Source organism: Piliocolobus tephrosceles, chromosome 18 (assembly GCF_002776525.5).
Source record: "Piliocolobus tephrosceles isolate RC106 chromosome 18, ASM277652v3, whole genome shotgun sequence".
Taxonomy (NCBI): domain Eukaryota; kingdom Metazoa; phylum Chordata; class Mammalia; order Primates; family Cercopithecidae; genus Piliocolobus; species Piliocolobus tephrosceles.
The window spans coordinates 13,633,614-13,650,411 of NC_045451.1; the positions used below are offsets into that span (position 1 = coordinate 13,633,614).

Sequence of the window (16,798 nt, forward strand, 5' to 3'; positions counted from 1 at the left end):
ATTATTATTATTATTATTATTATTATTATTATTATTATTATTATTATTTGTAGATGCAGGGTCCTGCTATGTTCCTCAGGCTGGTCTTGAATTCCTGGGCTCAAGTGACCCTTCTGTCTCAGACTCCTAATATGCTAGGATTATAGGCGTGAGCCACCGACCCTGGATAAATTCATTATTATTATTATGACTCCTGTAAACCATTTACAATATATTTGGTAACCCTGCTCACGATTATGGACCCTTCTTCTTTTTTTTTTTTTGAGACGGAGTCTCGCTCTGTCGCCCAGGCTGGAGTGCAATGGCCGGATGTCAGCCCACTGCAAGCTCCGCCTCCCGAGTTCCCGCCATTCTCCTGCCTCAGCCTCCCGAGAAGCTGGGACTACAAGCGCCCGCCACCTCGCCTGACTAGTTTTTCGTATTTTTTAGTAGAGACGGGATTTCACCGTGTTAGCCAGGGTGGTCTCGATCTCCTGACCTCGAGATCCGCCCGTCTCGGCCTCCCAAAGTGCTGGGATTACAGGCGTGAGCCACCGTGCCCGGCCGATTATGGACCCTTCTAAAATGAAACATGTAAACATCTTGCCCATTTGTATATACTTAGTAACACCTTTTGTTCTGACAGCACCAACCTGTCACTAACCCTCTTTCTTTTCTTTTCTTTTTTTTAAAAATCTTACTCAGTGGTCTTGACGAGGATTCTAAAGACATGTTTCAAAGTAGAACCCCTGAGATGGCATGGCTGTTTTTGCATGTAAAAGCCTTTTCTCGAAATATCTGTAATCCAAATATTTTTTCAGCAGTGAAAAATTACTGCTCCACTTGTATTTTTGTCCATGTTATTATTTGTTTTATACACAAAATTCACCCTCCCCTCCTGATGATCATCTTCAGGTTCCTCTCACAGTCTTTCTGGTTGGGTGAGATGGCTCTCATTTAAAAACAAACAATTAAACAAATGAACAAAAGAACAAACAGAAAAAAAAAGCATATACCCACTTTAGACATGATGATTAGTAACTGCTTCAACTACACTCATGATCCATTAAACATAATGGTCTTTCATGTTCTTCATCTTCTTGATTCCTGATTTGTTCCTTTACTCCAGTTTTCATGGATTCTTATGAACATACCTTTGACTTGTCAGCTCTAATATACACATTACTGTTGGAAACTCTACTTCAAGCATCTTACTCTCTGTTCACCACCTCCTACTCCAGCAATTCTCCATCCTGACAGGGATCTACAATTTACTGACACTAGCAACATTTTCTTAAAATCAGTTTGCCTTTATTTCCTCACATCTCTCTTACCAATTTATGTACTATGAGCCCTCATTATTATTACTCCTGTGTATATGCATATTACATTGTAATATATCAAACTTAGTGACATCAAACAATAATAATAATATATCTTATTTTGTTTGAGTCAGGAATTTGAAAGTGTGTTTGTAGGGCAGTTTTAGCTCTTAATCTCACAGGAGGTTGTAGTCAATGTTGGCTGGGTCAACCATGATTTGATGATTTGACTGGGATTGGAGGATCCAGTTTCAAAGTGTCTTATTCACATTGACGGCATGTGCATGGCATGGATGGCGAGCTGGTGCTGCCAAATGGACTCCTCTTCACAGCACTGCCTGAGTGTCCTCATGGCAGGAGAGCCAGCTTCCCCCATTTTTTTCAATTTATCTGACAGTGTGTTTTTTCTTCTTTAATTTCTTAATATGATGAATTATATTGGTGAACTTTTGAATATTAAACTAATCTTATGCTTCTGGGATAAACCCTACTTTATCATGGTGAATTATTCTTTTATATATTGCTTGATTGAGTTATCTAAATGTTCTGTGGAAAATATATGCATGAAAGTCTTGATCAAAGTTTTCTTTTCCTGTACTACATCTACCCAGTTTCGGTAGTAAGAATAAGGCTGTGTAAAAATGTTGGGATGCATTCCCTCTTCTTGTATTTCCTGAACAATACTGTGTAGAATTGGTAATTCTTCTTTAAGTGTTTGGTAAAAATTTGTCACTGAAGTGATCTGGGCTCAAATATTTCCATTTTCAGAAAGTTTTTAACTAAAATTATAATTTATTTAATAGTTATGGGATTATTTAGGTTATCTATTATTTATCTATTTGAGAGTTAACACTTTTTGAATAATTGATCCATTTATTCCAAATTGTCCAATTTCACTGAAATTATAAACTTTATGTCAGTAGACGTGTTTATAGTATTTTCTTATTCTGTTTTTTATGTTTGCAGGGTCTGTAACATCTCCTCTTTTGTTCTTAATATTTATCATTTTTTCTGCTTTTTTTTTTTCCTTTTTCAGTGTTGGTAGAGGTTTATCAATATTTAGGTCTGTTCAAAAAAACAAGCATTTAATTTTATTGATTTATTTATAATTTGTTTTGAAATGCATTATTTTTTGCTCTTATAATTATTGTTTTATTTCTTCACCTTGCTTTGGATTTTTTCTGCTAGTGTTTTTCTAATTATTACTCCAGGACAGGGGATAGTAGAGGGAAAATAATGGTAAACCCATCACAGGTTTGGAGATACTTTGTAGTACCCTTCTTCACTAAACTACCTGCTAATATTGACTTTTCAGAGTTCTGATGGCTCCACTCTATCCAGGTTTCATAGCTGCATTTACTGTGAGATACAGGGTGGAATATGTTTACTTAGAACAGGATTATGTGTGTATCTATGTATACATATGTATATATACATGTACATATATTTACATATATATGTGCAACCAATATACATATATAAAATACACTTCTATATAAGTAATATTCAATGGCAATATGACAGCTGATATTAATGTTTGATAAGAGGATTGTAACTTAATGAGATTATAGCCCATACATTCATGCATCAATTGAGCCAATATTAAAGCCTGAATTGTTCTCTTTGTCAAATCTCTAAGTTAATAACTGAGATAATGTTTGAATATTCATGAAAAAATAAATGTCTAGATTCTTAAAAGCAAAAAGGCCTTGAACTTGACAGACATCGGTCTAAATGAATTTATGAAATTCCCCACAGGGCTAACGTCAATAACTAAAACACCTGCTTCTATTATCAATAGTCTCAAAGATCTTAGCATTAGAATAAAAAACATTAAAGTGGAGAATTTATTTAATATGCTAAACGTCTCCAATCACTATTTGCCTCACAGAAAACCACAAATAATTTAGGGATCTAGTTATAACCTAGGGCTCTATCTGTTTTGAAAAAACGTGGGCCACAAAAGTTTCTATCATTCAAATATTTATCATTTCTGAATTATAAATTCTGCAGCTTCCCCTAGTAGATATATTTATTTATTTATTTAGACAAAATCTACTCTGTAGCCCAGGCTGGAGTAGAGTAGTGCAACCATGAGCTCACTACAGCCTCAACCTCTCAGGCTCAAGTGATCCTCCCATCTCAGCCTCCCAAGGAGCAAGGTCTACACACGTGGGCCATGTGCCAAGCTAATTTTTGTATTTTTTGTAGAGACATGGTCTCACTATGCCTCCAGGGCTGGTCCCAAACTCCTAGGCTCAAGCAATTTTCCTGCCTCAGCCTCTCAAAGTATTAGGATTACAGGCTTGAACCACACACCACGTCTGGTCCCCCTTCTAAATTGTGTGTATTTGTTAATAACTATAATTCCCACTTAGATCTCACTAAATAGCATATATATATATGTGTGTGTGTGTGTGTGTGTGTGTGTGTGTATGGTAATTTATGATGTGATAATTTCCTTATGTCTTCCATTTATTCATTTATGCATTTGGCAATTATTCTTGAGCACCTGCAAGTGACATACTATTTCAGGAAATACATTACATAAACAATTTTTTTAAACTTGCAACTAAAATAATAAATATTGAGGAAGAAACTAAGAAGTTGTTATGAAGGAGGTCAGGGTATGTTTGCAGAATGGGATTGACTTGAGAAGACATGGGATGCTTTGGCAAAGACAAGGTTTAGACTGACAATCCAGAACAGTCCTGGTGGTTATTACATTTCTTAATGACAAGGACTTGGGATCACCTAGTATTAAAGGGGTTTCCTATTTCTACCAGTCCCTCTGGACATGCAAAAACCTTAAGTTGTAGTATAAAGCATTAGCTAATGTATAAAGTTACTTGAGAAAAAAAAGTCCTTAGGTAAGAAAAATAAAGAAAATACAGATACTTTTTAGAATGAGAAGTGTAGAATATCTCTGCCTTAGTAATGTGGGAGGGCTGATTGAGTCAAGAGAAGAAAGGCCCTAAAAGAAGTCTGAAAGGACACACTATTTGATGTTGTGGATTGACTGGCCTAGGGACCTGAGAAATGCAGTTGCCTGACTTAATTGGAGGCTGAACTAGAAGTGTGAGGACAGGTGATTTCCAAATCATGAACCACCACCAACTACAGTGCAACTTCTGATGCCATTAGTGGTATGTGGACTTAGAACAATCTCTCTAGCTTCTGCAAAATACAGCCTAAAATACTCGGCTACCTTTAGTGCATGTGGGAGTGAACAATCAGAGGGATCACTTTTACATTTTTGCAGCAACAGCAGTTAAGCTTCTGCCCTATCCACTTATTATGCTGACAGCTCTGTATCTCAATATCCAGTCTCAAACTAGTTCCTGAGATTTGTGTACACTGCTTTTTAGATGCCTGTACCATTACTAATACAATCTCGATATATCTATGAGCAAATTTATTAACCTTTTCCCCAAATTACCCTACCTTCTGAACTTTTCTCTTTGCAGGATGTAGTATTTAAAATATAGTTTACCTTCTTTCCTTAATTCTCAAACAAATATGTAAGGTCAGATAGTGGCAGAAACTTCCATTTGCATACCTAATAATTATATTTCTCTTACGTCCTGTTAAGAGAACTGTGCTTTTGTTAGAGTCAGCCATACGTCCAGCTGAAAAACTATATTTGCTAGCCTCCCTTGTAGATGTGGTGTCTTTTTATTTAAGTTTTGGGAAATGAAGTACAAAATACATTTTTAGCCTACAGTCTAATTGAAAAACTCCTTAAAGCATGAGTGATAGTTGTTAATTTATCTGGTATTTGATTTCTGCCCTTCCCCTTTCTCTCACCTGAGGCATAAACACAATGGAAGAGATCCAGAAGCCATATTGTAAATAAGCGGTGACAAGTGCTTAAAAAATGAAGCCAAGGCTCTTGATGGCATTATACTGCCAAGGTGTCAGTCCTTGAGAGCATAGCTCCAGACTTCTCATTAGTATGTCATTAGTGTTAAGCTTTGCTGCTACTAGCCAAGCACAATTTCTAACTAACGCAAGCATATGTTATTATTGAGATTATTTCAATACTGGACTCTAAAATTTCGCAGTTGGGGGTTGGATCCAAGATTTAGAATCATGACTATTTGAGCCAGTTTTCCAGCATACTATGTTGCATATACATTAATTGTAGTTTCAGCCACCTACATCTCTATAATTCAGCTATTTGTTTTTCCCCCCCTCTGCTTTCCTATCTAAACTCATAACCAGTCAAACTGATGTATTAATTGGTGAACAAATATATACCACACACATCTCCAATTCTGTGCCTTTTCTCATGTTGGTCATTCTGTATCCCTGTTTTTCCTCCTTTCCAATTATTTCAGTCCTGCTATTCCTTGAAGACAAACTAGTAGCATTAAAGCAGCATGCCTTTCCAATTACATCAGAAGTCATGCTTTTTAAAGAAAACCTGCAGGGTGTGTGATCCGTGGAGTTTACCAAATGTTCCTCGTGCTACACCACCAGGAACCATAGACTGAGGATTAAGGGACAGTATTTCTGGCCATGACCCTGTCACTAACCTACTGTACTAATTGGGGCTTTTCATCTGTGCTTTTTCTGTTTCTTCATTTGTTCAATGAGAAAGGTTTACAAGATTAATTATCATTTTCAGATCTAACACTGAATTTTTTAAAATGAGTTTTCATGTAAGATCTCTTCTACAGCTACATAACAAGAGGGTTTCTGCAAAATACCGTATCTCATACATCTGTGTGTCTTCAGTGTTTGAACATCTGTTACAAAATGAATTCCCTAATGAATACCGGTGATTATCCTGCAGCTATTTGATAAGCTAAAGAGATCAATTAAAATGTTCTTCTTTATATTCACAGGTAGCATTCTTATCACCAGCTATTAATTTGCATATCAGTGTTCACAAACAGAAAGTGGGGGTGAGTGAGCTAGATTAACACAAATATATCATCAGTACTCCCAAAGTGGCAAAAGATAATGTAATAAAAAAGCATCAGCAAGTTTAATCAATTGAAATAGATGAATAATTTGAATTGAAAATTTAATCTACTATAAAGTTTGTCAGTATGCATGTGCACACTTGCGTGTGTCTATGTGGATTGCTGTAAGGATCGTACAGGTTTGATATAGACCTCACTAAAATCCTGGAACCATATTTTCTAACTGTGTGGCCAGGGATGTATTTACTTCTAAGGACATAGTAATAATAATGCTTGCCTCTTAGGAATTTAATGATAAGTAAACTTCAAAATAAACTATTGAGGCCGGGCACTGTGGCTCACGCCTATAATCCCAGCATTTTGAGAGGCCAAGGTGGGTGGAATGCTTGAATTCAGGAGTTAAAAACCAGCCTAGGCAACATGGCAAAGCCCCAGCTCTACAAAAAATTAGTTGGCCGTGGTGGTATGTGCCTGTTGTCCTAGCTGCTGGGGAGGCTGAAATGGGAGGATCACCTGAGTCCAGAAGGCGGAAGTTGCAGTGAGCCATGATTGTGTCATTGCACTCCAGCCTGGACAATAGAGTGAGGACTTGTTTCAAAAAAAAAAAAAAAAAAAAAGAATAAAAATGAACTATTGATTTCTGAACTTAATGACAGCAGACACCTTGCTCACCCCTCTTCTGATTATGTCACCACAATTTTCCTTTAGGGTTTTAAACTTTTTCAAATCTCATATGCAATCTTCATGGCACTCAAGATGTCCAGAACATTTTGGAGAAGAGACAGCCACATATATCAATATATGCAAAAGAAAAAAAAAAAAAAAAAAAACTCTGCAGCAAATGTGAATCTTAAACAGAGAGCTGCAAGAAAAGAGTTGCAGCTGATTCAACACAGTTGCTACATTCTGAAGAGCCTGCTACCCCGGCTACAAGTATTTACAGAGGAACCCTACTCCTCTCCTTTTCTGAAGATTGGTCATTCAACTTTTTCCTTTGATTCTTTGAGCTATACCCAATTATTCCAATAAACTTCTTTCTTTTTTTAACTAACTGTGGCCAATTTCTGTTGATTACGGTTAAAGAATGTTAAGAGGACAGTACATGATAAAAAGTAATATTCCCTAACTTTTTAACCCCATGAATAATTCTCTACCATTTACACCAAGAACACTGAATTTTTGTATTCCTTTATTAATGTGACTTTTCATTAAGTATTTTATTTAATAAATTATATATTATATTTTTAATATACGTGTGTGTGTGTGTGTGTGTGTGTGGCAGGGCATCACTGTGTCACTGAGGCTGGAGTGCAGTGGCATCATCTCAGTTCACTGCACCCTCCACCTCCTGATTTCAAGAGATTCTTCTGCTTCAGCCTCCCAAGTAGCTGGGATTACAGGCATGAATCACCACACCTGGGTAATTTTTGTATTTTTTGTAAGGACAGGGCTTCACCACATGGGCCAGGCTGGTCTCAAACTCCTGGCTTCAAATGATCCACCTGCTGTGGCCTCCCAAAATGCTGGAATTACAGATGCGAGCCACTGTGCCCAGCCCTCAATAAGTATTTTAGATATGAAAAATACTGTAAGAAACAAATGTAATTTTCAATGAATTTATTTTACCTGGAGTCTTCCAAAAAGGTAACTAAGAAAGTCTTTGCTGACAGTAGAGCTTTGTAGTTCTACAGCAATATAATAAAACAAGAAAAAATGGCCGGGGTGGTGGCTCATACCTGTAATCCCAGCACTTTGGGAGGCTGAGGCAGGTGGATCACCTGAGGTCAGGAGTTCGAGGCAAGCCTGGCCAACATGGTGGGACCCTGTCTCTATTAAAAATACAAAAATTAGCCAGGAATGGCGGCGGATGCCTGTAATGCCAACTACTTGGGAGGCAGGGGCAGAAGAATTGCTTGAACTTGGCAGGTGGAAGTTGCAGTGAACCAAGATTGCACCACTGCACTCCAGCTGGGCAAAAGAAAAGAGAAAGAAAAGAGAAGAGAGAAGAGAAGAGAAGAGAAAAGATGGCTCAAATAAATTAGGCATTTCCTAGAAAATTTAACTCTACAAAAATTATCTCTGGATAGTAAGTACACTACTCTAACAAAAACACTTTATGTTTTCACCAGACATGAACATATACTCTCTTTTTTCATTTTTAGTGGTAGTTATGCTAAAATGAGCAGCATTTTGAAATAGAGTACAGCTTATAGTCTTCTCACAGATTTAATATCCGCTACTTTTTGAGTTAATCAGTTTTACTGCTGCTATTATTTTTCTGTATGTTATGTTATTGGCTTGCTAATTTTCTTGGAATAAAATAGATATTCACAAATAATTTAGATTTCATATGTGCACATAAATGCATTAATACAAGCTACTCAAAAAATACACATTGAATTATTCAAATACTCCAAATATGTTCACACTAGTCACAAAAAGGAATTTCTGATATACTATTACCAGTTTTTATGTGAGAGTATACAATACCAGGAATACTGAAAAAGTCCACAGGTAAATATTATCCAAGAATCCTTTAACATAAATATAAACATATTTCTATATTTAGATTATTAGAAATGCTTAAAATGATGCCTAGGACTTTTTCTTTTCCTGTATTCATATCTGATCTTATTTGTAATAATATCATGTTCCATTTCATTGGTCATTTTTAGCATAGGAACTTTGGGTTTGCTGTGATGCCTGCAGAAATGAATTTGCTTATTTCATAATTTAGTACTAGGCTTTTAAGATATAACCAAATAAAACATAAATGTATTTTGCATGATATTTTCTTGGCTTGTCCAAATCTTGCCATCCCTTGAAGCCCTACTTACTCTACCACTCCTTCAAATGAAATCTCACAGCCTGAACTTGGAGTGCTGATTATTTATCTTACAATTTGCCATATTACAGTGCTGGCATATTTTCCCCCATATTGTTTAACTTTTATGAGATCTTATTACTTCATCCAGATTGTAAGTTTCTTGAGGTCAGAGGAAATGTTTTATTTATCTTTGTTTTCTCATTAGCATTTCCCCAGTGCCTTGCAAAACATAGGTTTTTAATGAATGCGTGTTCACTCATTGATCAGTCTGCCAATGCTGACATGAAAAATGAGTCAAATCCTCTAGACTTTAGGCTGTTCTTACAGCTTTTACCATTTTGGATGAGAAACACAGAAGTGAAGTTTCTATCATTCAGAAACATGACCAGAATCAACAGACCACAATCCGTCCTTCCAAGTTCAAGAGATAAAGCCCAATATTGAATACTCAGGGCCAAAACACATGATGTGATAAACAGCTACTTACCAAATAACAAGCCAGAAACATGCTTGCCCTCAATTACCCATTTTTCCTAAAAAAAGAAAAATTTTCCTCTAAGTATTCTCAAGTATCAACTAACTTCCACCCTTGGCTTTGACTGCAATTTTAGTTTACATATGGTTTTATTTCCACATACCACCCCCTGCCACAAAAGGACAGTACAATGTACATGAAATGGTGGTTTACTGGACTTTTGGCTTAATCTTTCCATCTATGACAACTACATTTGTGAACATCAAAATGACCAGGTTTCAATAGTCATGTAGGTGCCCCAGTCTTTTTTTAAGGATTCACAGAGAAGAGTTATGCATAACCTTTGGTTGGTACTTCAGTAAAGTAGGTAGACGTTTTAAAATGCTGTGCAAAGCAGGATCATGTAGGAAGACAATATCCACTTTGCCTTGCTGGGGGCAACTAAATATATATTTTCTAGAATTTTAACTTATTGCCTCATATATCAGAAAACATTATAAACATAAATGACATTTGCTAGATTTCAGTATTATACAACAAAGAATGTCACTAAATTCAAAACTAATCATCCCATTGGCTATACTGTTTTACAAGTCAAACCCTACTGGTCTAATTTTAAACAATTACAACAAAACAAATAATGCTTTTTCATTCCTCAAAGAACTACAATATTGCTAAAGGTGTAACGCACAAAGCTCACAATTATTAAGACTCCTCATGCCCCATCTCAATCTGGAGATTCACTTTTCCTAGTACCTCAGAAGACTGTGCTATTTATTCATCCATTGACATATGTTTTATTATGTTAAACATATATTATGAGACAGGATTTACATTTTGATAGTTATTGGAGTGCCTAATGCAAATACATGTTTATATGCATCAAAAAGCCCTACAATATGTTACATCTTTTGGAATATGTGTGAGTACAAGACAACCTGCAATATAGATTGCCAATATGGTTGCGTATAAAATGCTATGTCCCTTTTACTGACTTCGTTAATCTCAGAATTAAAATGGCATGAAAACACAATAACCTATAATAATAACAATACATAATGATAATACATGGTAATATTTAAGTCATGATTCACAGTTTAAAAGCTTCATTTACTTTCTCTCTCTTAGTCAATCATCAGAAAATCCTGGGATAAAGCATCAGTTACTTTTCCTTTTTGCTGGCTAATACAAAAACATAGGAAGCAAGGTGACATCTCCTAGGTCATTCCACAAACAGCAGTGCTGGGAAGGGAACCAGCTTCAAGAGAACGCATGTGAGTAATGCAGACTCAACAAATTATAAAATAAGGAGACTGGCCTCTTAATATAAAAGGACAGAGGAAGAGAAGTATGAGAAAGACAAATGCAGAAAAAATAAAGGTGCAAATAATTGTGCTGACCTTATGAAAATCATGTAAAAACTTTCAAGTATGTAAGTATTAAACATGACTCAAGAAATTAATTCTGCAAATGCAAAAGAAATATTCATATATTCAAAATAAAATGCTAATTCACTGGGGACAAAGTCTGTCTATTTCTCTATTTGTGAGGATAGACAAATAAGAAACAATGTAAGCTCATACTAACTTGAACTTTCAGGTCACTGTCATTACTTTTAAGGAAATGAAAGTGGAGTGAAAAACATGGTGCTGGGTAGATACTCTTTCACTGATAAAGACCACAGAGATTTTTACTTCCAAAATTAGAAGTTCAGCCTTTGACCTCTGTGCTTCAGAGAACAGACCTGGAGCTCACTTCATCTCTCTCTAGTCACTACTTGCTCTTTCTCAAGTCACCTTCCACTTGGGCCCACTATTCCTTCTTCTTCCTCAAATTATTATATAATAATATTGACATTTTTTCAACGAAAACACTATAAAAAGTGAAATATTTTCTATGAAAGGCTTCAACAGAATGACAACAAGGGACTGGGTAATAGAAGAATTTGAACAGGATAAAAATATCAATGCAATCAATGAAAATATTCTTAAATCCTTTCATTTTACGTATTCATTTATTTATTTTAGAGACAGGGGTCTCACTATGCTGTCCAGGCTGGAGTGCAATGGTTACTTACAAGTGCAATTGTAGCTTACTGCAATCTAGAACTCCTAGTCTCAAGTGATCCTCCTGTTTCAGCCTCCCAAGTAGCTAGAACTACAGGCATTTGTCATCCCACCTGGCTCCATCATTCATTTTAGTAGTAAATTATGATATATATTACTGTCTTTCTTTCTGCATATCTCCAACTTTATGAAAGCATGTCTCTCTTTCCATTAAATTAAATGATTCAAGCAAAAACCAAATTGTCCTAAGCAGCTAATCTATGCCAGTAATTGTGCTGTGGTTGACTGTTCATGAGGGCAAGAGATTTAAGGTTTCACTAAGAGATGGAATGCTGTAACAAAACTCACACTCGTGTTTGCCCAAATTAATATAACCTGGTATGTGGGGCTGAACTGCAGTCAGGAAATTTTCTTGACCATGAAGGCAGGGCAATTACAGAGAAGAGGGGAAGGCTTATTCTTATTTGTGATTCATAAATATTCTTGTGCACAGATTATATTCTCAGAAATGGTCTATTATCACCACATTAAAAACAGTATAATCATCAATACATTCTGAAATTGCTGTCTAGATAAGGACATAATATGTATGGTTTCATTTTTTAAATAACTATTATTCTATACCAATCCTTTACAAGGTTCTATATATATGTGTATGTGTGTATATATGTATATATACACACACATATATACATACATATATGTATATATACTACTTTAAAATATATGTGTGTGTGTGTATAAATGTATATAATCACTTTATTAGTTTAGAAAGAAACAACATTATGGGCTTTTTTAAACCAAGAAATATTAAGTAATTTTCATGACAATTTAGAGCCAAAGTCCAGACTTATCTCAAAAGTTAGCTGAAAAGCACTTACCATTGTTAAATATTATTTAAATCTAAAAATCTGTGGATAGCTTATAATTGAACATATCTGAATATAAAATAATCATTGTGTTTTCTTTTTCTTTTTTTATCTTATAGTCTTTGTAATCAAAATCAAACCGTTATGTTGAAAAGTGAAGTATTTTACTTACAAACCCAAATAAGATATATAATACAATAGATATTTTATTTCAATTATATTCTATTTTTTATAATGTTAACTTAAATAAGTCTCACAGAAACACAGAAACACACATATACACACAAAAACACATGTAGATCTCAGATTATAAATTATAGCTAAAAAGTGCAAAATGTAAGGTTGACATATTTTGAAATACTTACATATCACCATTGTGTCAGTATTAAAGATATTATCTGGCTATAACAGTGTCTAGCCTTGATACAAGACTACTGAAAGGATATTCTTAATAGTCTTTACATGTAGATAGTTTTTAAAAATTTTTTAAGTGGAAATATTAAACTGAACAAACATATACCGTTCAAGTAGACCAATATCAATAAAATGATTTGTTTTCAAATTGGTCCCTAATTTGAATTGCTGATACAATTATTTTTCTAACATATGCATGTATCCTATAACTAAAACATGCATCGTTTCATTTTTGAACATGCTTTGCTTTAAAATAGGTTCAGGATAATTAGTTGAATAGACACATAAGCTATGGCTTGTAGATAATAATGGATGCCTAAAAATATGGCTCAATGATAATGGCCTTGATAATCAGATGACGATTTTGAGTTAGTAAAATGTATGTTTCTAATCCTGTTTTACTTCTGCTGTTATAACTCTCTCTCTCTCTCTCTCTCTATATATATATATATAGTTTTTTATTTGTTATGAACAAAGAAGCATCATAGCATAAAACAAGAGTTGTGAATAAAGATGCACTGTTTGTAAAACCAAAGAAAAGGAGAGCAATGACTTTTTACCTCACAGGGCTATTGGAAGAATCTGGGTCATGAGCTGCTACAGTGCCAATGATATTCCCAACCTGGGTAGCTTCTGACACCTCCATAGGGTACAAGGGTGAAGAGAACACAGGCGGCTCATCCACATCTTCCACAATTATCTTCACGGTTGTTGTGTCGCTGAATGGACCCAAGCTTAGAAAGCGGGGGTCGGCATCTTTATTTGCAGCTTCTATCCGTAGTGTGTAACTTGTTTTGGCTTCAAAATCCAGTTCCTGTAAAGAAAGTCATTAGGAAAATTAAATTACCAGTTAAATAGTCAGCAAAGCAGAGCCTTTTCATTTATGAATGTCAATAAGCACAGGAAAGACTCTGTCATGTAAATGCACCATCAGCATTCAAAAATAATAAATAACAATGCCAATCAGAATTCTTGCTGCTTTCCTGGCTCACAAACAATGGTTAGTGCTTCTGAATCAACTTCATCCACTCTGCTGCTATACGCTGCATGAACAGACAGATACCAGTCTTTGGAATATTATTTGAAAGAAAAACTGGTCAAATTTATATTTTTCCAACAGGGACTTTCAATGTAATATTCTTCAACCATGTGATTTAACTGTACTACCCAGGGTGTACTTCAAAAATTAAGAAAAACATTACTTTCTATTGAATTTCTCATTTAAGGGTCAGTGATTTTGGGGACTACATTAGGATTCTGAGTTTTCAGGGCACTCAAAGTGTGGTTGCAGGGGTAAGTGTGCCATCCTGAGGTTGTTCAGTCTGCAAACATGGCCAGTTCTTCTCCATGAAGCACCCATCATGTCTGCCGTCGCTATTCCTCCATCAAAATGTACCAGATTATTGGGGAAACCAGCCCCCAATATTTCAACGTAGGTTCTTTATATTTTCCCTAAGTGTCAGCCAATCTGAGAAATAAAGAGAAAGAGTACAAAGAGAGAAATTTTACAGCTGGGCCTTCGGGGGTGTCATCACATATTGGTGGGACCGTGATGACGACCTCGAGCCGTAAAACCAGCAAGTTTTTATTAGGGATTTTAAAAGGGGAGGGGGTGTATGAACAGGCAGTAGGTCACAAGGAATCACGTGCCTCAAAGGGCAATAAAGATCACAAAGCCAGGCAAAATTAGAATTACTGATGAGGATCTCTGTCCCACTGTGCACGCATTGTCTTGATAAACATCATAACAGGAAACAGGGTTCGAGAGCAGACAAATCGGTCAGACTAGAATTTACCAGGCTGGAATTTCCCAATCCTAGTAAGCCCGAGGGTACTGCAGGAGACCAGTGTGTATTTCACTTCTTATGTCAACCACATAAGACAGACAATCCCAGAGCAGCCATCTATAGACCTACCCCCAGGAATGCATTCCTCTCCCAGAGTCTCAATTATTAATATTCTTTGCTGGGAAAAGAATTCAGTGATATTTCTCCTACTTACACATCTGTCTACAGACTCTCTGCAAGAAGAAAAATATGGCTCTATTCTGCTTGACCCTGTAGGCAGTCAGACCTTATGGTTATCTTCCCTCATTGCCTGAAAATCGCTGTTGTTCTATTCTTCTTCAGAGCACACTGATTTCATATTGTTCAAACACACATATTTTACAATCAATTTGTACAAAGTGGTCCTGAGGTGATGTACATTCTCAGTTTATGAAGATAACAGGATTATGAGATTAAAGTAAAGATAGGCATAAGAAATTGTAAGAGTACTGACTGGGGAAGTGATAAATGTCAATGGAATCTCCACAATTTGTGTTCTTCTGCCTCAGCTCCAGCCTTGGGGTCTCCGTTTGGGGTCCCTGACTTCCCGCAACACTAGATCTTTATTTTAGGAGGTTAACAGTTATATCTCAGAATCTTTGCACTGTATCTAATTTTCCAGCAGGATTTACATGCTACAATTTTCCTAAAAATTAGTGACCAACTCAGACCGCATGAGAGCTGAAAAAGGTTGTAAGGACGATTAAACTGGTTGCACTAGCACAGTATCATCTTTGAAAAATAGAAATCATATACACAACATGTAGATGTTGTTTGTGACAGTAACGTGTTCCTTTTTCTTCAGTGGATATAGAAAGTAACAGCTTTTTATGACTTTCAATTTCAGTCTCACCACTGCAAAACTGTCCCCAAATTATTTTTACATTTAATGATGTAAAACAAAAAGAATTAAAAATAGTTAAAAAAAAACTGTATAGGAATACTGCAAAATATAATACATATTTTACTTAGTTGTCAGTATATAAAAATAAAACATTATGAAATGTGAGCTAATATGTAATGCTGAGAATTGTAATTCTAATTCATTCACTATATGTTTGGGTGTACGTGTGTGTATATATGCAGGCACACATTTATTCCAACTTAACCCACAAAGGATGTGATAACCAAAATAAATAAAACAATATCGTTACATAAGTATAAAATAGGTATAAAATAGGATATATATACACATACTGTACAGCGTATCATATATCCCACACTGTGTACAGTGCATATTCACTTTGCTACATAAAATACAACACATATATACACACATATACACATTTTATATATAAATATATGTACACACATTACATATATATACACATATATGTGTGTGTATATGCACATAATATATATATATATATGTATGTTTGCACACAAATATTGAAGAGATCCCATGGTTTATCTCCGAGTAAGAAAAATGAAAAAAAAAATGTATAAATCAATAGAGAAAATAGGCTTACAATATCTAGACGAGACTGTACTTACTAAAATGCTTATTTAACATCTGTCTTAGCCACTAGATTTGAAGCCCTGACCATTTTGTTCATCACTATTACTCCCAGTACTTAAAATGCTTTTGATACATAGGGGAGTGTCAATAAATTCTTGAGCCTCCTTTTCTTGAACTAACACAACAACAACAAAATTAGAACACGGATATTCAGGTACAAGTGGCTGAAAATTAAACTATACATCTGACCCAAAGAATCCTGCTGGTCAAAGTGAGAGACAAGGGAAGAAATATAGTCAGGTATATTGTTTTTCTTGAGCACAAAAACACTTTATAGAATTGCTCCAGAATGAAAAAGTTTTAATTCTTATCTAAGGTTTTACATAAAAATGTTGGGGCACATGGAAAATACTGCCATAACAACATTGTATTAACAAACTCAGTGATATTTTTATGAAGCTAACTTTTTTGGTTTCTTATTATCTAAGAGCTGGTTTTATCCAATGGTGGTCAAACAAAGGTGAGAATCAGAACCTTCCAGAGACCCTTCCAAATTATGAGTGGCCCCTTCCAAGGGATGTTGATTCAGCAGGTGCAGGATGAGGCACAGGCAGATATATTTTTAGAAGA

General features: G+C 35.4%; 1 protein-coding gene across 2 annotated transcripts in view; it reads right to left on the minus strand.

Moving 5' to 3' along the window:
- CDH7 (cadherin 7) overlaps positions 1-16,798 on the minus strand; it is a 133,098-nt gene that overhangs the window by 28,538 nt on the left and 87,762 nt on the right. For both annotated transcript variants that reach the window (XM_023224193.2, XM_023224192.3), the window contains exon 7: positions 13,444-13,697. In XM_023224193.2, coding sequence (XP_023079961.1) covers positions 13,444-13,697 — 254 coding nt within the window. The remainder of the gene's footprint in view (positions 1-13,443; positions 13,698-16,798) is intronic.